This window comes from Capricornis sumatraensis, chromosome 10, assembly GCF_032405125.1.
Source record: "Capricornis sumatraensis isolate serow.1 chromosome 10, serow.2, whole genome shotgun sequence".
NCBI lineage: Eukaryota > Metazoa > Chordata > Mammalia > Artiodactyla > Bovidae > Capricornis > Capricornis sumatraensis.
The window spans coordinates 2,883,183-2,908,864 of record NC_091078.1 but is presented as its reverse complement, the minus strand read 5'-3'; the positions used below and the strand labels follow the sequence as shown (position 1 = coordinate 2,908,864).

Here is a 25,682-nt window from a genome sequence, read left to right as displayed (position 1 = left end):
GCACTCAGCTGACTCAGATCCCTGTCCTGGGTGACCTTGGGCACGTCCTCAATATCTCTGAGCTGGTCTCTGCCACGGCAACAGGGCTGTCAGTAGCTGTGGAAGAGCCTAACGCACTGGGCACACGGAAGCCGGTGCCTGATCAAAGCGGGCGTCTCCTGACCCGGGAGGGCCAGCCCAAGCCTGGGTGGGCTCTGCCTGCCCTGGGAGCCCAGCAGGAAAGGGAGACAGCCGAGATTCCCTCTTGGAGCTGATCGAGTGGAGACGTCAGGCTGGCTCTCTCCAGTAAAGGGAAGAGGCAGATAGCCGAGAGGCGCAATGAGGAAAATAGTTATTAAATTCTCTCCAGAGATTCACAAACCCTTCCTGTTCTCTGCGCCCCTCCCCAGGACACCTGCCACCCTCCCTGCATGCAGCCTACGGTGTGTGAATCCACTTTCCGTCACTCCCACACTGCCCATGCGCACTGCCCTCCTCCAGGTACTGTGTGCGCGCGCAGTCGTGCCTGACTCTCTGCGATCGCATGGACTGTAGCTGCCAGGCTCCTCTGTCCATGGAATTTTCCAGGCAAGATTACTGGAGTGGGTTGCCATTTCCTACTCCAGGGGATCTTGCCGACCCAGGGATCGAAGCGGCCTCTCTTGTGTCTCCTGCTTTGGCAGGCAGATTCTTTATCACTGGGCCACCTGGGAAGCCCCCTTTAGCAGCCTCAAAGCTGCTCTGAACAGCTGCAACAAATTGGCTGGGCTGTAACCAAGTGTCAACAACCAACAGGCTGAAAATCAAGCCAGGGGAGAGAAATACAAGGAGAGGCTAACATCTTAGGGGGTTGTTCTGCCCAGGGCAAGCCCATCCTCAGGGCAGAAGTGACCTCCACCTTTCTGGTGTTAACCAGCCCCCAGGCACTGGGGACTTCCCGAAGTCCGGAGAGGCAAACGTGGGCTGAGCAGTGGACTTGAAGTTGGTAGCCGAGAGCTGGCATCCTGCCTGGGTCCCTCAATAGTGGTGATCCTTTGCACGTCTCCGTGCCCTGGAAGGCTAGGTTCTTCATCCCTGCACGGGGGCTGCCCACCACCCGGGCGAGAGGTAGGAGGAAGCGTCCCAGCTCTGTCTCTGCCCCTCAACACGCGTGCTCGCTCCCCCAACCCGGCGACCGGTGCCGCTGCTGCCCTCTACCCCCTCCCGCAACCGACCCGCCTCCCGGCTCCCTCCCGGACGCCCCGCGACGCGCCGGCTCAACGCTGTCCTGGCACAGGCGCAGGACCTGGGTCCAAGCGCGCAGTCGGCCTGGGACGCAGCTTCCACTCGGCTTCGCGGGGCGCCCGTCCCCCCTCCCGCGCTACCTGGGGCGGCCGGCGCGCAGCAGGCGGGCATGCGGCAGGGCGGCCGCAGGCAGGCGCGGCACCCTGAGGAGGCCCGCGCGGCCGGCATCAGGCCCATGGCGCTCCGGCGCGGCGGCGCGGCGCGGCAGGAATGCCCGGCACGCGCGCAGGTAGCGTCTTGCCCGCCGCCCGCCCGGGGCCCAGACCCTGGAGCGAGGGAGGGAGGGCCGGGACCTGCGAGTTTCTGAAATGCTGCTCCTGGAGTGCAGACTCCTGACCCGCTTCTTCCTAACGCTCGGTGTTACAGCACCGTAGGGATACTAGCAACTCCCAATGATCCGCCCCTTCTTCCTAAAGGACTCGCTTTAGGAGCTTCCGCTCCCAGCAGAAGGGAAGGCAGGTGTTCCAGGTGGAGGCAACGGAGGCTCAGGGAGGGCAGGTGACTCTGTTTGGGTCAAGCAGCGGGATGAGTGCTGAGCCTGATCTATAGCAGGGCTGCCGACCCGGAGATGGTGTTCTGGGCTCCAGCCCTCTGCCCTGCCGAGGGGCCAGCGCCCCAGTGCCACGGAGGGTGCTTAGGACTTAAGTTAGGCGTCCTGTGCAGTCCTGAGCGGTATGAGTATTAATGTCCCCATTTTACAGATGAGACAGCTGAAGCTCAGATAAGTTACGTAATTTTCGTAAGGTCACACAACTAGTAAGTGACAGATCTTCAATTCAAACCTATACTGTCTTTCTGCAAAGCCCGTGAACCCAGCGAAAAAAGCCCACAATCCCACACCTCCAAGGGTGCGGAGTGTGAGCACCGACGCGGTGCACAGCCTTCACCAGGAGGGAAGGCGGGCAGAGAAGCAAAGCTGGGGCCCTGAAACACCAGAAGGACGCAGATCCCCAGGGGTCTGTGGGAAGAAATCTGTAAGCGAGGGGCTTAGGGGAGCCCTGGGGGGCAGGGGTGGGGGCTCATCCGAAATAAATGTGTGTGGTTCTAAACTGCTAAAGTTGCGGCAGAGCAGCAATTGGAGACTACCACAATGGATTTTTTTTGCATTAATTTTTCATTCTAAAAAATTACAATAAAATATTCATTTTGATCGGAGTTTTTTGGTGTCCCAGGCCAGCGACGCCCACTAGCCCTGGTCCTGACACTAATGCAGGGGTGCGGGCTGAAGTCCTCCCAAGCGCTAGGAATGTGTGGGAGGGGTTCGTTCAGTGTTCTTCCCTCCCAGAGTCCAGGCAAACATGCAGGTGGGAAGGGCGATTCTTGGGGACAGGGGCCATAAGTCAAGGAATATCCTGCCCTAAATCTGCCCCCCAGAGCCTGGGGCTCCCAGGGCCCACAGCCCGCAAGGTCTGATCAGCTCTGTCCACATTAGAGAGAGGTCCAGGATTTCCCTGGTGTTCCAGTGGTTAAGACTGCCTTTCAATGCAGGGGGTGAGGGTTCAATCCTTTCTCGAGGAACTAGGATCCCACATGCCTCGAGGCAGCTAAGCCCAAATGCCACAACTAAGTCCTGATGCACCTACATTAATTAATTAATATGAAATATAAAGAGAAAGGTCTGAGGGCTCAGGTCGGGCACCTGCTCCAGGAGCAGGGGCCCTACCAGTTAGGCTGACTGGTCCTGGTGCTGACTTGCTTTCTTTTATCTGAGCCCCGGTGTTCCCACCTGTGTGGTTAGAGTTAGACTGGCCAATCTCTAGGAAACCGCTTCACCTAACTTCCCTGTGCCTCCGCCCCCTACATTCCCAGGTGGATGGAGGTCCGCAGCTGCCTCCTGTTTAGAAGGCTCTGGACTCTGGTGAGCACTGCCATAATGAACTCTAGGATAAACCCTGGCTAGGTCAACACCCATGCCACCTTGGGGGCCTTTTTTATCCATGAGGCCTGGAGTGAGGGGTGGGTGTGCAAAGATAGTTATGAAGCTTTCCTTTTGGGCCAGGACCAGGGAGCTGAGAGGCTGGGGGCGGGAGTCCTGTCCTCTCACATGAACAAGAGGTGACAGGTGACCTCTTGAGCTGGGGAGGCCCTCATTTCTGGGCCGGGTCCAGTCCCGTGGGGACTACCTCTGTCCTCAGTCTTACCTCCCTTTCCCTGTCCCCACACCACTTTTAAGACAAGGCAGATCCAGAGGCTATGGTGCCTGGCAACAGAGCATCTTTGGATGGGCTCAACCTGAAGGCCGGCTGCGCCTGCTCTCAACCCTGCTGTGTGCTGTTAACGCAAGTTGCTGAACCTCTCTGGGCCCCCGTCCCTCTCTATACTAATTTTGATACAATAAACCCCTGTCAGGAGTATCAAATGGCAAGCATGCGATCACTTCCTCTTTCCTCAGACTGATGTGGAAGACCAAGGCTGTCTGGGAAGAAACTGGGAGCCACTGAACCCGACCACAGGACACCCCGAGCGGCCCTGGCATCCCGCTCTTCCAGAGCCAGCACCCAGCCCCAGGGCTCGGAGCTCCAGCAGACCTGCTTACAGTGCCTGCCTCCTGCGCACTTCTCTGGGACCTCGACAGATTATGTGAGCCTCCCTGCTGCTCAGGCTCCTCACCTTAAAAGGGGCTCTAGTGGGACTGACTCCAAAGGACCACTGTGAGGGTCAGTCAGGGTTGCAGAGCCCACCACTGGGACACGCTGAATAAACACTAGCTGTTCTGGAGAGTGGCCCAGCTTCTCCCCTTGTGGCTGGCAGTCACCAGGACATCACACAGTGTTGCTGGCAACACCCTTCACTGGCCTCAGCTTAGCAATGACCATGACAAGCTCTTTTCTAGCCCTGGGATCTGAGCTCTTCTCAGCATACACGGGAAGCCAAGCAGGCCCAGTTGCAGGGGCATTTCCACCACAGTTGCTGGGAGGGAAGGAGGACTCAGTGAGCCAGCAAGGTGGGCAAAGGGCAGTTAGTTGAGCAGTTAGCATCCTGAGTATCACAGCAAGCAGTGGTGAGCAGCCCCAGGTCAGCAACAGCCGCATCTTTCTCCTTTTGGAAAGGCTGCCAGGAAAGGCCCAGGCCCACTGGTTTGGTGGGTTAACATAAATCACCCTCGCTGGCTTGCCAGGCTCTCCCAAGATAAGGCAGCAGCTCCTCCGCCTTGTTCCCCTGGTAAACCGCCCCAGGCTCCCTGGCTGCGATCAGTGGGGTCTGCGGCTGGGGACTATTTCCCCTGTGGGGATCTAAGATTGCAGACTCCCGGAGCACTCCAGGTGAGAAGCCTTGAGGGCTGCAGGAGAAGGAGGCCAAAGGGCGCTGGGTACTGACCCTTACCCTTGTGAGAGGACTGATCTGGCCTCTGTGAGCTTGGGGCTGGACGGGGTTCAAGGCCTGTGGGTGTGATTCCTCTTCCACTCGACGTGTGGCCCCTCAGGGCCCACCAGAACGGGGAACGGGCCCGGGTGCCAGAATCAGGCTCAAGTGCCCCCGTCTGCTGGTGCAGTGACTGAAGCCCAGTCCAGGTCGCCAACAGCCGCATCTTTCTCCTTTTGGAAAGGCTGCCAGGAAAGCCCCAGGCCCACTGGTTTGGTGGGTTAACATTCAGTGGAAATGGAGCTAAGATGTTTTCTTCCTGAATCTCCTGGAGAGCTGGGATCTGGAGTAAGTAGTGCTGGGCAGAAGGCTCCACCACTGCCAGCCTGGGCTGGGGCCAGTGACCTTTCATCTTCAGTCTGTGCCTTGAGGGCTTCCATTTGGAGATATCATTCCAGCAAATAATGACCACAACCAGCTGGCCTAACAAGGATGCTTTGTGCCTCTCCAAGTTGTCCTGAGGCTGGATTTTCTCCATGTCAAGTGTCCTGCCCCGTGGCCTCTGGGAGCTGCCTTTGTCCCCCTCCTTCCCTCCATGATTTCTGAGGAATCTAGGACAGGGCTGTCAGCTCTGGGGGGAGGGGCCGGGGAAAGCCTGCACAGGCCTGTGAGAGTCACATACACATCTGGGTAGGGCCGGCATGGGCAGCACAGGTCTGAGGGCCACGGCAGGCCTGCTGCCGGCCCCTCGTGCCCTTCCTCAGTATGCGGCTGTCACCCTGGGCAGGGACACCGTTCCCAGGCCAGGCTTCTGGTGCCAGGACCGCTGCTCTGTGCTGCAGCCTGTAAGGCTGAGACAGTTCCTGGGCTTTGCTTGGCACTGCCCGCTGGGTAGGGGGCATGGTTACTGTGCTCCTAGTTACCGAGCTGCGAACCCTGGTCCTCAGATTCCTGCATCCAACTGCCCACTCAGGGTGCCTGCAGTGGGCAGTGGTGCCCGCAGTGGGCAGTAGTGTACTGACTAGGAGGCACTGCAAACTCCCCTGCGCCCAGATGGAGCTGCGGCCTTGCTGCGTTGTCCCAAACCTGCTCTGGGCTGTCTTCCTCTCTCGCTTAATCCCAGCTCTTTCTTGCCGCTTGATCAGACCCCTGGGTGTTCACCCTCCCTGCTCCTTCTCTCTCAAACCCACATCCAGGAGATCTTGTAGGTCCTGTTTTCAAAACAGATTTGGAATCTGTTCCCCTTCACCACCACCCACCATAGGGGAGGTACTCTTGCTTACTGCCTACTTACTGCAAGTAGGCCTCTGGCTTCCCCTTGACCCCCTGATTGCTGACAAGCAATCAGGCTGCCCTTTAACTGTTTCTCAGATCACGTCCTTCCTCTGCCATCAGGCTCCTTTCATCCTCCCTGTCCCTCAGTCCTTCAGCCCACCTGCCGGTGCATGGGTTCAAGAGCACATCAGCACTCGCTGCTGCTGCCCGGGTCTGACACACACCCGCCCTCCATCCTCCTGGCTCACTTGCACAACCTCTTCAAGGCTCTGGGCGTCCCGCTCTCGGGAGGGCCGCGCTCACCTCTGTGCTTTGTTGTTGTTCAGGCGCTCAGTCGTGTCTGGCTCTTTGTGACCTCACGGACTGCAGCACACCAGGCTTCCCTGACCTTCATCATCTCCCGGAGCTTGCTCAAACTCATGTCCATCGAGTCAGTGATGCCCTCCAACCATCTCATCCTCTGTCGTCCCCTTCTCCTCCTGCCTTCAATCTTTCCCAGCATCAGGGTCTTTTCCAATGAGTCGGTTCTTACGTCACGTGGCCAAACGGCTCTATTTTTTCTCACCGTAACACTCACCACCTTCTAACACAGTAGCTCTCAAGACGTGGGCCCTAGACCAGCAGCATCACCATCACCTGGGAACTTGTTCGAAACAAATTCTAGCGACTTAGAAACAGGTTCCCAACTCTCAGTCTCACTTTACAAGCCTTCTCCTAGGTGGTTCCAATGAGAACAATTGTCCTATGCACTGGAGAGCATAGAATGGAACCTCAGTTTGATCCCTACTGGGTGCCCGGCCTGCACGTGGCAGATACTCTATGTTGAATAAATAGAACTATTCAGTACTGAGACTGCCGGGCACTTTGTATCCATTTTCTCTCTTAATTCTCACGACAATTCTGCAAAGATGTTCTTTTTCCCATTTTGCAAACAAGAACACAGAGAGAGTAAGTGGCATGCCCAGGGTCACACAGTAAGCAAAGGGCAGAGCCAGGTCACATGCAGACCACAGCCTGATGCCAAGACCTGTGCGCACTCAGCCTCCTTCAATACTGCAGCGCAAAAGGCTTTGCTAATAAGCACTTTCCTATGCACACAAGACACACTTTCAAGCACTTGCTGGCTCTCTCCAGATCCCAGGCAAGACAGGACTCACCCACGAGCACTCACCAGATGCTGGGTGACTCTGGTACCCCATGACTCCTTTCTCTCCCCTTTTACAGAGAGCTAGCTGGGAGGTGCCGCCCAACAGGGCCTCTTGGGGGCCCATGTTGCTAGAGCTGGGCCTGGGAGTCCAGAGACTCATTGGGGAGTGGGGCCCTCTTCACACTGGCAAGTCTTCTGATCCATGAACGTGGGCCACCTTTCCCTTTACTTAGGTCTTCAATTTCTTTCAAGAATGTCATTTTCAGAGTACTAAGTTTTGTACTTCTTATTTGTTAAATTTATTCCTTAGGATTTTGTCTTTTGGATGCTATTATAAATGTTCCAGTTTCCTCAGCGCAACTGTATAGAAATACAGCTTACTTGACCTTGTATCTTGCAATCTTGCTGAATTTTTTATTAGATCTAAAATAGATTTCTTCAGATTTCCTATATATGAGATTATGCCATCTGCAGATAGATTACTTGTTTCTCCTTCCTAATCTGGATGCATTTTATTTCATTTTCTTGCCTAAGTGCTCAGCTTGAAAGTCTAGTACAATGTTGAACAGAAGTGGTAAAAGCAAGAATCCTGTCTTGTTCCTGAAAAGCATCCAGCTCTCTCCATTAAGCATGATGTTATCTGCAAGCTTTTTATAGATGCCCTTTAGCAGGTTGAGAAAATTCCTTTCTGTCTCTAGACAGTTGAGTGTATTTATCATAAAATGGTGCTGCTGCTAACTCGCTTCAGTTGTGTCCAACTCTATGCGACCCCATAGACCGCAGCCCACCAGGTTCCTCCATCCCTAGGATTCTCCAGGCAAGAACACTGGAGCGGGTTGCCATTTCCTTCTCCAATGCATCACAGTGAAAAGTGAAAGTGAAGTCGCTCAGTTGTGTCCGACTCTTCGCGACCCCATGGACTGCAGCCCACCAGGCTCCTCCGTCCATGGGATTCTCCAGGCAAGAGTACTGGAGTGGGTGGCCACTGCCTTCTCTGAATTTTATCAAATGCCTTTTCTGAGTTGATCGAGACGATCATGTGGTTGCTGTCCTTTATCCTACTGACGCATCACGTTAATTACTTTTCAGACGTTCAACCACTCTGCATTCCTATGATAAATCTCGTTGGTCATCATGTGTGACCCTTTTATAAATGGCTGGATTCAATTACTTTCGTATTTTATTGAGGAAGTTTCCATCTATATCCACAAGATATTGTCTCCAGCAATTCTTCTCTCCCTCACTGGCACCATCAGTGCTGTTTTGTCTCCCAACGTAAAAAAATGAAACTCTTTCTCTGCCTGACTCCCCACTTCAGCTACTGGCCCATTTCTCTGTTTCCCTTTACAGCAAACTTCTTGAAAGAGCTGGCTATGCTCACACTTCACTTCCCCTCCTCTCATCCTTTCTCATGCCCACTATCATCTGGCTTTACCCCCAGGACTCCACCAAAACCACCCTCGTCCAGTCACCAGTGAACTGTGCTCACCGCCCGTTCTCTCCTGGTTGGTCCATCAGCAGCTCATAGACACTTTCTCTTTAGGTGGTCTCTTTACTCAGCTCAGGAGCCACAGTCACTCCTGGCTCTCCTCAGCCCCCGTGCGGGCCCCTCCTCTGCTGCCTGTCCTCCGACTTGAGGGCAGCTCAGGGCTCAGCCCAGGTCCTCTGCTGTCTCTTCACTAGCTTCGTGATGTCTCATCCAGACTCGTGGCTTCAAAACCCCATCTATGTGTCAGCGGCTCCCAATTCCCTTTCCAACCCGGTGCTCTCTTCTGGCCTCTAGCCGTAACTGTCAGACTGCCCCAGTTCAGTTCAGTCGATTCAGTCACTCAGTCATGTCTGACTGTCTGCGACCCCATGAATCGCAGCACACCAGGCTTCCCTGTCCATCACCAACTCCCGGAGTTCACTCAAACTCATGTCCATCGAGTCAGTGATGCCATCCAGCCATCTCATCCTCGGTCGTCCCCTTCTCCTCCTGCCCCCAATCCCTCCCAGCATCAGGGTCTTTTCCAATGAGTCAACTCCTCCCGTGAGGTGGCCAAAGTATTGGAGTTTCAGCTTTAGCATCATTCCTTCCAAAGAACCCCCAGGACTGATCTCCTTTAGAATGGACTGGTTGGATCTCCTTGTAGTCCAAGGGACTCTCAAGAGTCTTCTCCAACACCACAGTTCAAAAGCATCAATTCTTTGGTGATCAGCTTTCTTCACAGTCCAACTCTCACATCCATACATGACTACTGGAAAAACCATAGCCTTGACTAGACGGACCTTTGTTGGCAAAGTAATATCTTTACTTTTCAATATACTATCTAGGTTGGTCATAACTTTCCTTCCAAGGAGTAAGTGCCTTTTAATTTCATGGCTGCAATCACCATCTGCAGTGATTTTGGAGCCCCCAAAAATAAAGTCTGACACTGTTTCTACTGTTTCCCCATCTATTTCCCATGAAGTGATGGGACCGGATGCCATGATCTTAGTTTTCTGAATGTTGAGCTTTAAGCCAACTTTTTCAATCTCCTCTTTCACTTTCATCAAGAGGCTTTTTAGTTCCTCTTCACTTTCTGCAATAAGGGCAGTGTCATCTGCATATCTGAGGTTATTGCTATTGAGTCCAACTGCCTACTTGATACCTAAACTTGAGCTTCTAACAGGTACCCCAGACTAAGTCCAAAGTGAACTCTCTATTTTGCTTCCAAACAACTGCACTCTTTTCTCTCTTGTCTCAGTTAATGACTAAACCACCCTTCCAGTTGGCTTAGATCAAAACACCTTGGAATTACCCGTGACTCCTCTCATCCTCTTACGCCTTTCACCCTTTCCAGTAAGGGAAGTACTACTGGCTCTGCCTTTAAAGTATATCAAGAACTCTATTATTCCTCATCCCCAGTGCCATCTGGAGCCAAGCCACCATCATCTCTCACCTGCATGACTGTATAATGAGCTCCTAACTGGTCTCCCCGCTTCTGTCTTTGCTTCTTTCATCCATTCTCGACACAGCAGCTGGAGGGATCCTGTTGGAACCTGAGTCAGACTCGGCCACTGCTCTGTTCAATGGTACCACCTTGCCAGAGTCATCACTGTGCAGGCCCTCCTGATGTACCCGCCCTGCCCCCTCTCTGCCCCTTCACAGCTTGCCCTAGTCATACTGACTTCCTTACTGCTCTTCCAACATGGACACCCCTGCCTCTACTTTCAAAACTCTCTGCCCAAATGTATGTGTAATCACGCTTTCATCTCCCTTAGTCAAATGTCACTGTACACCGAACCCTGCACCCCTCCCGCTCGCCCTCCCCATCCCAACCAGTTTGCTGTCTGTCGTCTCTCCTAGAATGTGTGATCCTCAAGGGCAGGGACCTTGTCTGTCCTACTCATTGCTGTGACTCCAGCCCCTAGGACACGTCCTCCAATGAATGACTGGCTGGTTCAATGAATGAATGCCCAGACAAGAGGCACTCTATCAGGGCCACTCCTGGGCAGGCCATCAGCAGTAACCAGCTCCCCTGACCCACTGGCCAGCCCTGTTTTCTCTCTGGGGCAGCCAGGCTCTCCCCTGCCTGCAGGAGGCATGTTGCCCATTTGTGCCTGTCAGAGGTGGTCGCTTTCTGCCAGAACAAACATGCCTGAAAGGGTTCACAGCCTCCGTTATTAAACAGTGAAAGAAGGGCTGATCCCCTAAGCCTCCTTTGCCGGGGAACCCAGGCTAATAACAGCTTTGCCAGGAAACCTGCAGAGGCGGATGAAGCCCCCCCTTTGAGAGCCCACACTTGCCTGGACATGTCTGTCACCGCTAACCCCTGGGATTTCTGCGTTTCCTCTATACTTCTGGTCGAAAGGAGATAAACACCTTTGATGGCGGTTCCTGTTTAAATTCTTGTGAGTTCTTCGGCACACAGTGCACTGCCTGAGAAGTCTGTAAATGCTGGGGGAAGAAGGCTGGGGGAGGGGCAAATCGGGATTCTATGTGGGATTCTGCAAAACGGTGCCTATTCGGCAAGCAGAGACAGACAGACAAGCACATGTGTACAGGGAGTCAACACACCCTGATACAGGTAGGCCCCGTGTGACGCGACGGGGCCCTGATGGGCTGGGGCAAAGCACAGCAGAGGTCAGAACAGCTTTCTCAGTTCTGCTCCCGACCAGCTCTGTCATCTTGGGCAGATTATTTAGCCTCTTTGACCTTCAGTGTCTCTCCTTTCTTTGTTCTACTTAGTTTTTGATATTTTAATATAGGCTTCCCTCGTGGCTCAGAGGTTAAAGCATCTGCCTCCGATACGGGAGACCCGGGTTCGATACCTGGGTTGGGAAGATCCCCTGGAGAAGGAAATGGTAACCCCCTCCAGTATTCTTAAAATAGTGAAATATGCAGACATTCAAAAAGTATTTAAAGCACATAGCCACAGAGATGCATAGTACTAAAAATGCACCCCTGTGTAACTAGGCCTGCCATCTTGACTGTACAGCATTCATCTCTGTTTTACTTTATATTTTTTGCTGCCTAATATTTGGCCATAAATAGTATAGTTTCCCTCTGCCCTATTTTCTAAAAATTTTTATTTTTATTATGCCCCAAGGCATGTGGGATCTTAGTTCCCCCAAGCAGGGATTGAACCTGTGTGGAAGCTCTGGATCACCAGGGAAATTCCATCTTCCTGCGCTATTTTTGACTCCATATAGATGGGATTGCTGCCCTAGTCTCACTGTATGGCTCTATACAGATGGGATTGCTGCCCTAGTCTCACTGTATGGCTTCATATAGATGGGATTGCTGCCCCAGTCTCACTGTATGGCTTTATATGGATGGAATTCCTGCCCTAGTCTCACTGTATGGCTTTATATTAGATGGGATTGCTGCCCTAGTCTCACTGTATGGCTTATATGGATGGGATTGCTGCCCTAGTCTCACTGTATGTTTTTAGGGCTCATGCATATTGTTGGCTGGAGCTGGAGCTCATCCATTCTCACTGCTGCAGAGTTTTCTGTTGTAAGAACGAGTCGTCTCTTCCTCCACTGCACTGCCGCTAACCTCATGGTGCTTTCTGTGACTCATTCAAACAGCCTCTTGCTGCCCAAGATCATGGTGACGTCCTCCTTTCCCTAGTGCTCAAAGGTGCCACCTGAAAGTCCAGCCGCATAGGCATCTCCTCTGGGTTCTATTCTCCTCCACTGGGTCACTTGCAACTACCTTGCACCAAAAGGAGTGTGTAGAGGCTGCAGAAGTTCCTGGGTGGGCTTGAGTATTCCCAGGCCATTAAACTGGGGCTGTGGGTCAAAGGCACCATGATCACCAGGGGGCAGGGAGGCCACGGCTAACAAGGTGGAGCCACTTAAGTGAAAGTGAACGTGAAGTCGCTCAGTCCTGTCCGACTCTTTGCAACCCCATGGACTCTATCCTACCAGGCTCCTCTGTCCATGGGATTTTCCAGGCAATAGTACTGGAGTGGACTGTCATTTCCTTCTCCAGGGGATCTTCCCAAACCAGGGACTGAACCCGGGGCCACTTAGGAAGCCCCCAAAGGTGAGCTTCTGTCCCGGCCTGGATGGTGCATCAATCAAATACTCTGCAACGTGGAGAGAGAGGATGAGAGAGGATGTTGACGGCTCATGTGGTGAGAACACGGCCGGTCCTGTCTCCATACTCAGTGGCAAGTTGGTGGCCCCAGCCCAGCCGACATGGTGATCCTTCCTAAAAACCCTTCCCATGATGACTGCACAGGGACACCGGCCTACAGAGACGGCACCTGCACAGCTGGGCAGCCCCACTGCTTTCTGTGCCCCAAGTCCAGACCTGTGGCACACCCTGCGGCCCCATCTTCAGGACAAGTCTCAGCTGACAATTCTCCATGTCTCCTCCACTGCCACTCATGCCCAGGCCCTGCATCCTTGTCAGATGAGTCTCAGCCTTGTCTTTCTATGGCCCACCCCTCACAAGACAGCCAGAGTGCCTTGTAAGTCGAATAGCATCTGTCTCCTGTTCAGAGCTCTCCCTGGTGTCCCATCAGTTTAGAAGGAAATCTGAAATCCGCACTATATCCCCACGGCTTCGGGCCCTCCGTCTTCCCATTCTCACTCCTCAGACCCTCTGGTCCTCCTGAGGGTCCTCGTGTCTCCACGGCCCCTCCCCAACGCTGTGCATTCACTGGTCCCTCTGCCTGCATCTCTTTTCCATATCCTCGGCGTTCCCGGTGGCTTCACTAAGTTGGCTTTATAAACAACACTTGGCACAGCACCCCCCGTCCTCCCATGTGGCTCTGCTTGGCTCCCTTCATTTATCCCCAGGGGACATCATGAGTCACCTTTACTTGCCTACCGTCTGTCTCTCCCAGGAAGAGGGGAGGGGGAGGGGAGGGGAGAGGCATCCTCTGGAATACCATTCCATATATTGCTGCTGCTGCGTCGCTTCAGTCGTGTCCGACTCTGTGCGACCCCACAGACAGCAGCCCATTGGGCTCCGCCATCCCTGGGATTCTCCAGGCAAGAACACTGGAGTGGGTTGCCATTTCCTTCTCCAACGCATGAAAGTGAAAAGTGAAAGTGAAGTCGCTCAGTCGTGTCTGACTCAGCGACCCCATGGACTGCAGCCTACCAGGCTCCTCCGCGCGTGGGAGTTTCCAGGCAAGAGCACTGGAGTGGGGTGCCATCGCCTGCTCCGCCACACACTGCAGGCACCCAATAAAAGTGTAGCATGAAGGAGCAGGTGAGTAAACGGCAACTTTTGTTTTCAGGTCAGGTCCAGGGCTGTGTAGGCCATGCAGAGGCCACAAGTCGCAGCAGAGGGAAGGACTTGGTACCTCACCATCCAATATGGCCCTGAGTGCCTACTTCTGGCCTCAGACACACGCAACACTCAGCAAGGATCTGGACACAGAGGCAAGTACACACAAACCACGGGACTTTAGGGTCAGAAGAGGGCACGTTTTTGAAAAGTGGCCCAAGTCTCCCCTGCTAGGACCTGCTTGGTCCACCAAGGGGTGACTCCTGAGGGCCGGCAGCAGAAAAGGACACCACCGCCTGTCTGCTGCCGCAAGAAGCGTGGGACTCAGCCAGCAAGTCCTGAGAGAGAGGGATCTTGCAGGCTCGGTGTGGGGCGGAGGGGCGTGATTACCTGAAGGCAAGGGTTCTAGAGGGTGAGCATGCGCGCTACGGGCAGTACCTCGGCCAAACGGGGCCCAGATGACCCGGCGGATGGCCTGCACCCAGTCTTCCATGTCCCGCTGGGAGCTGGCCATGAGCAGGAGCGCCTCGGGGTTGGCCGGCACCTTCTCCCGCTCCCCGGCACCACCTGCAAGACAGAGAGAACAGGCTTACTGCAGGCTCCCAGGCAGACACGGGGTGCCCCCCCACAGGGCTCTCTCCGGCCCAACACCAGCTGGCTTTCATTCCCTTGGGGTGAGACAGCTGTCTCTCCAAAAACCATTCAGCAGCAGCTGTGCTTTCTGGTTCTATATTTGCACATCTCCACACCTCGCATATCTTTGGGGCCCTCTTGGGTTTCTCCCTTAGCCTTCTTGGTTATTTTCCCCTATTATTAAAATCATCCTGGGGTACTATTAAGAAAAAGCATGCAGATTTGACAGCAGCTCAGAGAAGTTCAGACACCAGAGGAGCTTCAGTATGTATTTTGTTTAAATCAACTTTACACATCTTTAAACCCAGCTAAATGTCACTATGTGCTTTTACCATGGGCTCTGACATCACAGCCTGCTCTTCCGTCCCTGCAAACAAGGCCTGATTCTTCACATGTATTAAAGTTACAGAGGGAATTCTCTGGCGGTCCAGTGGTTAGAATTTTGCATTTTCATTGACGGGACCCTGGGTTCAATTCCCGTTAAGAGAGAGAACATCCTGCAAGCCGTGCAGTGCAGACAAAAAAAAAAAAAAATTTTTTTTTAAAGTTACTGAGATGGTATTAAACCAGGATGGAGCAAATACTCCAGAATTCTCCACCTGTCCCCACTCACAGCTGGATACTGGATTATTATCCAAAGGCAGAAAGATAGGAATGCCCAGACAGTTTTTGATGAATTGACTTTTTCTACAGTAGCTCCAGAGGTCCCTGAGTTTTCCTGTGAAATGAATTAATTTGGAGATAAACCTAAAACAATTTATACTGAACTGAGGTCTATAAAGAATAGGCAATTTAAGGGATTTTCAAGAATAATCTTATCTTTATGGCCCATCCCATAACATATAACTCACCATTACTTGCTAAGGTCCCAGAACCTCAGACCCTAAGTGGGTTTATCTGCCGATGGGGTGAGTCCCAGACATCCCTGTTCCCAAGGGACTGGGATGACAGGAGAGCTGTGAGACCCAGGCCATTCCTTTCTGGAACCCGCAGCCCAGTGATGGAGACCAGACAGGAGAGTAAGTGAACCAGAGCATATATGACTCTTCTGATGAAGAAAGCCGACACACATCTGTCCTTCTAGCAATCTTCACAATGACCCTAAGTGAGATACTGTTACTATCTTCATTTGACAGGCAAGGAAACTGACGTACAGAGTGACTACGGAAGTTGTCTGAATTCACACAGCTAATACATGGCCCAACCAGCCCATCCTAAAGGAGATCAATCCTGAGTATTCATTGGAAGGACTGATGCTGAAGCAGAAGCTCCAACACTTTGGCCACCTGATGCGAAAAACTGACTCATGTGAAAAGACCCTGATGCTGGGAAAGATTGAAGGTGGGAGGAGAAGGGGACAACAGAGGATGAGATGGTTGGATGGCATCACTGACTCAATGGACATGAGTTTGAGTGAGCTCCAGGAGTTGGTGATGGACAGGGAAGCCTGGTGTGCTGCAGTCCATGGGGTCGCAGAGTCAGACATGACTAAGTGACTGAACTGAACTGAGCTGAATACATGGCAGAGCCTGGGATTCAAAGTCCCGAGCTCTGGGCTCTGATCCAGCCCATGCGCCTGTCGTTTCCCCATGAGTGAGGCAGCCCGCTGGGGCCAGGCTGACAGTGGCCAGAGCAAGGCCGCTGAGGACTGGGGAAACTGAGGGGGCTGCTCTGAGGGCTGGAGCCTGGGAGGAGAGGCATCCTTGCTGAGGCCACACCACACATGAGGCCTGGAGGCGGGGTGACAAGAAAGCAGGCCGAAGGGGCCTGTGGAGCCTAAAGCTCAGCAGAGCGGTGGGCCAGGGTCCTAGGATGCCTCCTGAGCCCTTCAGGACACACACAAGAGTCCGACTCCTTTGGGCCCAGGCAGCAATGCAGAGGCGGAGAGGAAGGGCGCTTGCAGCAGAGACAGCAGAGCCTGGAGCCCAAGAGACAGCGAGGGCCAATGGGAAACAGACTGCAGGCAAGGCTGGGGCAGCTGTGCGGCCATTCACAGGGCAAGGGCACCACCACCGAGAAGGGGATGGCTCTGCATCTTTAGGACTCAACGCAACATGGACTACGAGGCCGGGCTGGCTGAGTGTGGGGACGGGAAGCGAGGTGCCCCCAGGGAGCTTTCCTATGTATGCGTTTCTGCAGAGACATCCCAAAATAACTCAGAAAAGGACCTGGAGATTGACGGCTCCAAGAGCTTGTTGTGGTTACTTGCTTGTCCCAAATGAATACTGAGGTTTGTGTATAACTGGAATTTCTCATTTTTTCAATTCTTTTTTTCTAAGCTCAAAACCTGGCTCTGCGCTACCCGCAGGTTGACAGATTCTCTCGTGTCCAGTTGCACCTCTGCCTAGGGTCCCGTCCTGCTCTCCTCGTGCTCTCAGCCTGCGGGTTTAACTTTTCAAGTATTGTTCACGTGTGTATATTTGTCTATGTGTATTTTTATATAGTATATTTAACTTTTTAAGAAACTGCCATAATCTGTTCTCCAAAGTGATGGCACTACTTTATGCTGCCACCAGCAATACGTGAGGGTCCAGCTCCTTCACTTCCTCACCAACACTTGGTGCAGCTGGTCTCTCTACTTCTAGTCATTTTAATGGGTGTGTAGGGGCAGAGTGTCATTCATGTTTGAAGTTGCATTTTCCAAATGACTATTGATGCTGAGTATCTTTTTATGTACTTAATTGCCACCCATGTGTCTTGTTTGGTGAAATATCTATTGAAATCTTTTATCCACTTTTAAAATATTTATTTTTATTTATTTGGCTGAGGTGGGTCCTAGTTGCGGCCTGCAGGATCTAGTTCTCTGAACAGGGATCGAACCCAGGCACCCCACATTAGGAGCTCAGAGTCTTTAGCCACTGAACCACCAGGGAAGTCCCTGTCCATTTTAAAAACTGGTCGTTCATTTTTCATTATTGAGTTTTGAGAGTTCTTTACATCTTCTGGGTAAAAGCTCTTTATCAGACATATGCTATGCAAATATCTCGCCCAGTCTGGGCCTTTTCTTTTCATTCTAGTAACAGTATGTTTGCAAGAGCAGAAGTGTTTAATTTGGATAAAGCTCTACTTATCAATTTTTTCTGGTGGTGTGTCTAAGAAAATTTTGCTTAATCCAAGGTTATAAAAGTTTTCTTCTAGATTTTCTTCCAGAAGTTTCATATTTTAGGGTTCATGTTTAGCCTATGAGTTAGTCTTGTAGATGGTGCAAGATAATGCTCGGAATTCACCCTTTTACACATGGATGTCCAGTCGTTCCAGCACCATTTGGTGAGCAGACTGTCCTCCACACTGACTGGGGCACTCACGCAGGCGGTCACATCGCTGCACATAAAGACAGCTTCACTTCTTCCTTTCCACTCTGGGTGCCTGTATTTCTGTTTTTTGCCTAATTCTGCGGACTAGAGCCTTGTTCTTGCCTGGAGAATCCCAGGGACGGGGAGCCTGGTGGCTGCCGTCTATGGGGTCACACAGAGTCGGACACGACTGAAGTGACTTAGCAGCAGCAGCAGAGCCTTAATACCACATTGAATAGAAGTGGTAAGAGTAGACATCTTATTCTCGATCTCATAGCGAAGCGTTCAGCTTTTCACCATTAAGCATATCTGCCGCAGGCTTCCGACTCATGTCCTTTCTCAGGATGAGGAGCTTTATTTCCAGTTTGCTGGAGAGTTTTTTGTTTTTGTTTTTTAACAGAAATGGATGTTGCAGTTTTGTCAAATGCTTTTTTCTCTACCTTTTGAAAAGCCACATTTTATGCTTTTAGTTTTTTATTACAGTGAATTACGCTGATAGATTTTCAAATGTTAAACTACCTTTGCATTCCTGAAATCCCAATTGGTCATCTTGTATTGTCCGTTTTATTATTGCTGGGTTCAATTTACTAAAATTTTGTGGAGAATTTTTCATCTGTATTCACAAAGGATATTGGTAGGCCATTTTCTTTTATGTCTTATTTTGGTATCAGGGTCATACTGGTTTCACAGAATAAGCTCACAAGTATTCCCTCTTTTTCAATATTTTTGAAAGAGTCTGTGTAGAGTTGCCATTGTTTTTAATATTTGGTAGAATTCATCGTGGGAAGGTTTTTAATAATAAATTAAATTTCTATAATATAGATGCCTATTTCTTTTGAGTGAGCGTCGTAGTTTGTGTCTTTCAAGGAATTTGTCTGTTTCATCTAAGTTGTTGAATTATTGACATAAAGCTGTTCAGAACATTTCTTTGCTGTGTTTTCAGTATTTGCAGAGTCCGTAGCGATGTCGACTCTCTCACTTCTGTTACTGGCAATTCGTGTGTTCGCTTTTCCCCTAGTCAGTCCTCTAGACGCTTACTGATTTTATTAACCTCAAAAAAGAGATTTTTGTTTTACTGACTTTATGTCCTTGTTTTTCTGATTAGCAACCTTTGAAAGGGCTCCAGTAAATATTTCAGGTTTTCAGGCCGTATGGTCTCTGCCAAAACTACGCACTCTGCTGTTGTAGTTAAAAAGGAGCCTAGACAACATGTAAGCGAGAGGGCAGGGCTGTGCGTTTGTGTGCAAATCTGTTTTCAAAAAGGGGGAGCCAGTCCACGGGTCGTAGTTCGCCAACTTGTGTTGTATCTCATTAATCTGCACTCTGATCTTTCTTGTGTCTCTTCATCTGTTCCCTTTGTGTTTAATTTGGCCTTATTTTTCTAGTGTCTTACAGTATTTAGTGTTATAATTGCCCCCTAAATACTGCTTTAGAGGCATGCACAAAATTTGCATATTGTTTTTTCATCTTGATTCAGCTCAAAATATCTTACTGTTTGGATTTCTTCTTTGACCTATGTGTTATTTAGAAGTGTGTTATTTCCAAGTTCGGGAGGATTTTCCAGAAATCTTTCTGTTACTGATTTCTAAGTTAATTCCCTTGTTTTCAGAGAAGATACACTGTGATGTATGGAAGGGGAAATGTGTGATTTGAACATATTTTTGGCTGTGCCACACGGCTCGAAGGTCTTAGTTCCTGGACCAGGGACTGCACCAGCGCCCTCCGCAGTGAAAGCGTGAAGTCCCAACCACTGGGCCGCCAGGGAATCCCCGTGAATATGGCCTGTCTTGCTAAGCGTTCTGTGTGCACTGAGAAAAATGATTCTGCTGTAGTTGGGTAAAGTGTTCTCTAAATTAGGTCTAGCTGTTGACTTTTAAAAACAAGTTTACATTTTCTTACTGATTTTCTGTCTATGTCTTCTTATGTATTTGGTTTCTAAGACTTATTTGGTGGGTCCAGAGTTTTCAGTATAGAGCAAACTATCCCCCATGCTGAGAGAAAACACTTGTGTGCACTCTATGCAATGCCCCAGGAGTCTGGCAGATAGCGACAGGCACTACTCCCTGCGCTGTGTCAGAGTGCTCAGTGTGGCCCCTAACCCTTTCTAGTGCTTCTCTCCTTGGCCTCAGGGATTTTCCGCACGCCCACTCCTGTGCACGTGGCGAGCAGCTCCCAAGGGAGTTTCCTCTCCGAGCAGCCCTTTCCTCCTTGGTGCTCTATTCTGAACACTTGAGATGCTTTGGTCTCCCCAGCTGTCTCTGTAACTCATGGAGCCCATTGGGTTCCACCCGGGTTTCCCCTTCCTGCATCACAGCCTGAAAACTTTCCCAGGGCTGGAAGCTAGTGCATGGCGTAGGGCTCACTTCCTTTGTTTCCATCTCTTGTGGGGGGTGGGCGTCAACAGTCCTTCACTGCCTAATGTTTTGAAAGTAAGTATCTTAAAAATCATTGTTTCATATTATTTGTCCTTTAGGGGGGATTGTTTTAGGTGGGAGAGCAAACTGGTTCCCATTGCTCATGCATAATAGGGTGTATAGAGCACCCCGGGCCTCTACCCGCTAGATGCTGGTAGCAGCCTCTCCCTCCTTCCCAGGTTTGACGATCAAAAATGTCTCCACATGTTCTCAAATGTTCCTTGGGGGTCAAGGCCGCTCCCAGTTGAGAAGCACTGATACAGAGCAATGAGAGCTAGGCTGCCTCTGAGCCTAAATGACTATGAGCCTACAGCTGCAGGCACAGCATGGCTTGTCTGGAAATCATAGCTGTCTCACCCATCACACCCGCTTCCTCTTGTGCTTCTGTCTTGGTGCTGGGCCTCCAGGTACCCAGAGCAGGAAATTGGGAGTCGCCTGGCCTGTTCCTCCCCTCGTCCCCATCCTGTCCCATACTGACCCCCAATGAGCTTGTCCAGTCTCAGGGCTTAAACTGCCAACCCTAAGCCGACAACTTCCAGACTCACTCTTTCCCTGCCCTCCAGATCCTTCTGTGCCCTTCCCCAGAGAGCTGCAATGAGATGTCTCCAGGCATCTCCCAAATATGAATTCCATCTCCACATCTGGGACCCCTCCCGTTCCCGGGTGAGGTCAATTCCACCTTCTGGTTACTCAAGTGGAAACCAGACACATCCTCGGCTCCACTCTGTCTCATAGCCATTCCAATGAGTACATTCTTTTTTTTAAATTTAATTATTTTAATTGGAGGCTAATTACTTTACAATATTGTAGTGGTTTTTGCCATACATTGACATGAATCAGCCATGGGTGTACATGTGTTCCCCATCCTGAACGCCCCTCCCACATGCCTCCCCTTCCCATCCCTCTGGGTCATCCCAGCGCACCAACCCCAAGCACCCTGTCTCATGCATCGAACCTGGACTGGCAATCTATTTCATATATGATGATATACATGTTTCAATGCTATTCTTTCAAACCATCCCACGCTAGCCTTCTCCCACAGAGTCCAAAAGACTATTCTTTACATCTGTGTCTCTTTTGCTGTCTCGCATAGAGGGTCATTGTTACCATCTTTCTAAATTCCATATATATGCGTTAGTGTACTATATTGGTATTTTTCTTTCTGACTTACTTCACTCTGTATAATAGGCTCCAGTTTCATCCACCTCATTAGAACTGATTGGTGAGGAGAAAAGGGAACCCTCTTTCACTAGTAAAGCCACTACTGACAACAGTGTGGAGATTCCTTTAAAAAAATGGAAATAGAACTGCCATATGACCCAGCAATCCCACTGCCGGGCATACACAGTGAGGAAACCAATGAGTAAATTCTATTGGCTCCTCCTTCAAGACATTCAAAATCTGGCCGCTTATCACTGTTCCACCTGGTCCAAGCCAGCATCGTTTCTCCTCTGGGTTACTGGTCTTCAGGCTCCCTCCTTTGCCCCCAGCGGCTTGTTTTCAGTATGGCAGCATAGTGGCCCAGCCCAAACCAGCTCACACACCTCTGCTCAGAATCCTGCAGTGTCCACCCCTCAGCAAAGTCCTGGCACTGGCCTTCCGGGGACCTCGATCTCTTGCCCATCACCCCTCTGGCCCTCTGCTCCCTGCTTTGCTCTCTGCCATTCCCCAGGGAGCGAGACGCCCCCTGCCCAGGGTCCTCGCACCTGCTCTCCTTCTGCCTTTCCTCTTGCTAGAATGTGGCGCTTCCAGACGCTGCCATGACTTGCTCCCTCGTCTCCTTTGAGCTTTCCCTCAAGTGTTACCTTCCTGGGGGGTCCTCCCTGACTGCCCAGTGAAACCTCACCTACTGCACCCCACATTGCCCGCTGCAACCTGGGCCGCTTCCCAGCCTTCCTCTTCCCATATAAGAGTCATTCAGTCGTGTCCAGCTCTTAGAGACCCCATGGACTATAGTTCACCAGGCTCCTCTGTCCATGGGATTCTCCAGGAAAGAATACTGGAGTGGGTTGCCATTCCCTTCTCCATGTTTTGAACCTGCGTCTCCCGCACTGCCACAGCACTTATGGAAATCCATTATATATATATATTTTTTAAATGTGTTTATGTGACATGCTTATTGACACTTCATTTTCAGCCCACTCCTGATAGGTCTGTTTTATAAACTACTCCAATACACTGAGCAGTCCCTGGATGGAGAGGGCTTGCACGGAGTCTGCAGAGAATGGAAGAATAGCGGCTGCAAGAACCAAGGTGACAGGCACACCCAGGGCACCCACGCTAAGGCAGGCACACTGTTCACAAGCTGGTGGCAAAGTGGTGCCATGATTCCCGTTTTAAAGGAAAGGAAATTGAAGTCCAGAAACATGTCAAGCTGTAAAATCAGTGAACTGTGACGCCACGCAGCCTGATCCCTAACCTTGACCCCACTCTGTGCTCACTACTTCAACCTATGGCTTGTTTAAAGGCACTGGGCCCTACATGACCCTGTCAGGATGCAGCCCAGCTTTTCATGTTCCCAGTCGGGCTTTCCTCCCTTCTGGGATCCTGGATTTAAGAACTTCCTTTTGTGTTTGAATTTCTGTTTCCACCAGCACCCCAGGGGTCTGGGGTGAAGAGGTGACTCCAAAATGCAGTCGTTCCAGGACAAGAACTCCTGTCCTTCAATTTTGCTATACAATATGCAAAAAGAGTAAATGATATCTGTAAAACCATTTGGTAAACCACTGTAGCCCATGGAACTCCTTCAATGACATTCAGGTAAAAAAGATGTCATTCTTATGTAATTAATCAAATGATATCTGAATTAGTCCAGGATTTATGGAAAATGTTTAAAAATCAAAAGAACTCACTATTTAAAGGAGACAGCAGCAGCAATGCATGGTGGGTCACAGGCCCGCCATCATTCTACAAGTTGCCCCGGGGAGCAAGGAGCCCCAGGGATGGCTCCAACACCTGCATTCCCAGGGGTGAAGGCCCATAAGAGCAGCATAATCCGATGGGAAAATACAATGTAAGCCACAAGTATAATTTCAAATGTTTTAGTAGCTACGTTAAAAAAAGAAAAAGAACTTATTTTGAACAATATATTTTTGTTTATCCCAACAGATCCAAAATAGTATCATTCAACAGATAATCAGAAACTGTTGAGATAGTACGTTTACATACTTTTTGTACTAAGTCTTCAAAATCTAGCGCATAGCTTGTACCAACAGCACGCCTCCTCTAGCTATATTTCAAGTGCTCGGTGGTCACATGAGGCTTGGTGGCTGGAGGCTGGACAGCTTTCAGGTGGGTTAGACTGAGGCTGGAGGGGAGTGGGAGAGCCCACCATCCTAATTTCCTGAGACTCGTGTGTGTGTGTGCGTGGTGTTTGTGCGCGCGCACGTGAGTGTGTGCATGCAGCTAGCTCTGGGCAATGCTTCATGGCCAGCTAGGCTTTTCTGCAGTGTCCCCAGGGGCAGCGTCCCCTGCCTTTCCCTGCCTATCCCTGCCAGGCTGCACTGGGCTGAACTCGAGCCGCAGTTCCAGCCTCCCGCGTATCCCTGTTGTCTCGTCTGCACCCTGCTTCTCTCACTTGGAGCCACCAAATGCCACTTGCCCTTCAAGGGTTAATCACCCCCCAGTCTTGTGTCCTGCAGCCGGCTCTTGGCCTTGGCTGTACACTTACCCCTGGGCAGCAGCCTGCTCCTCTTCAGATGCCTGGTGGGGCAGAAAGGCATGGTGCAAGAACTGGCCGGGCTGCGGCAGCAGGACAGCAGCAGCCAAGCTCGCCCAGGAACAGACGCCAGGTGCACGGGGTGCTGGCCTTACCAGGTTGCAGCCTCCTACCTGCCTGTGCGCTCTGCCCGAGAACTGGGGACCAGGCACTTTTAGTCTCTCCTGGGGAACTTCTGCACTTCTCAGTGCCTCAAAGCCGGGGACTGTCCCAGGTGGGAGGGGTAAGGAGGAACTGTGGGCTCCTGCAGGGGTGGGCCTCCAGTTGGTACTGGCGCTGAGTTGGGGCCTGTCTGGGTGTCTGCGGTGGAAACCCCTGGGCAGGTCCCAAGTGCCTGCCACCCTGCATGCTCCCTTCCTGTTTTCCAGGACTGAGAGCAGAGGGCTGGACCCCCAGCCCCACCAGTTGCGCCTCCTGGTCTTCCTCTCCAAGTGGAGCCTCCAACCTCCTCTCCTGGTTGGTGGAGAGTAAGTGAACACATGGGAGAAGGCTGAGAAAACCCAAGTGCTTACTGGTTCACATAACCCTTCTGTTTCCAATCCTTCATCAGCAAAATGAGGCCAATGGCTAGACCTCCCTTGGGAGATTCTGGTGAGGACTGCATGAGGCAAGGAGGCCAGGGGCTGGGCAGGACCCTGCACGCGCTCCCTAAGAGCTGTCATAGCCTCTGTCTTCTGTGTGACGACAGGGCAGCTGGGGCTCCCAGTGGCCCAGGGCCACCAGGCGGGGAAATGTCCAACAGGATTTGGATTTAGCAGTTTGGGATTCTTTCCATGAATCAGTTGCCACCCCTTAGGCTGTATCCCTGATCCTGGGGGCAGAGAGCCTGAGACAGCCTTCTTGCCAGGCCTGGCTGCCTCTCCTGTATCGCTCAGTCCTCCAGGGCACAGTGTCAGGAGTCTGGACAGCAGCTCTGAAGATACCATCCTAAAGAGCTCGGACAGGCAGCAGGCATGAAACTCTGGTGAGAGCACAGGGCAAGAGGCTGCACTTGACTTGATGCCACCTGTTTATCTGCCCATCTCTCCTATGTGTCTGCCTATAACTGAACTGAACTGATCCTCTCCCAAGGGTTCCCTGGTGGCTCAGATGGTAAAGAGTCGCCTGCAATGCGGGAGACCTGGGTTTGATCCCTGGGTTGGGAAGATTCCCTGGAGAAGGCAATGACTACCCACTCCAGTATTCTGGCCTGGAGAATTCCATGGACAGAAGCTTGGCAGGCTACAGTCCATGGGGTAGCAAAGAGTCAAACATGACTGAGCAACTTTCACTTTCATCCTCTCCTATTTGTCTGCCTATCCGTCTGCCCACTCACCCATCCCTTCAACAAAGAACAGCAGCCAATTAAAACCAAAGCACATCGGCTTAAAACTCCTCGGAGGGCCTACTGTTCCTGGAATAAAATCCATCTCCGACGTGGTCCTGCGCCTCCAGGCCCCCTGGCCACATCTCCTCCCTCTTGCCCACCCTTTTGCTGCCATCAACCATCCTGGGCCCCTTTCTCTTCCTCAAGCTCATCCTCTTCCAGCTGGAACCCCTCAGTTTCAGGTTGTTAGTTTCTGGCAGGGCTGCCCCCCCTCTCACCTTCAGACCTCAGCTTAAACATCAGTTAGAGAAAACCCTGCCTAGGTGGGAATCTTTATCAAGTAACTGCTCCTCCTGACAAACGACATTCCCTTTCTTTTCTCTGTATAATGTAGCACAGAGGAAACCTAGCTTCTTTATTTATATATTTGTTTATTGTGTCTCCACTAAGGCATTTAAATTTCATGAAAGATCTTGCCTCCCTTGACCTCCCAGAATCGCCTGGGAAAGGGGTGGGAGTTCAGCGACGGGCAGTGGTCCCCGTGGGGACACATGGAGAGCTCTGTGCAAGTGACAGGCAGTCTCTCCCTATAGAACACCCAAGTTTTATTGGGTG

The 25,682-nt window shown here is 51.5% G+C and overlaps 1 protein-coding gene across 1 annotated transcript in view; it reads right to left on the bottom strand.

Annotated features, from left to right (window-relative positions):
• Window positions 1-25,682, bottom strand: part of ARHGAP22 (Rho GTPase activating protein 22) — a 168,669-nt gene that overhangs the window by 22,010 nt on the left and 120,977 nt on the right. Inside the window, exon 4 of the mRNA XM_068982219.1 lies at window positions 14,142-14,270. Within this exon, the coding sequence (XP_068838320.1) occupies window positions 14,142-14,270 (129 nt within the window). The remainder of the gene's footprint in view (window positions 1-14,141; window positions 14,271-25,682) is intronic.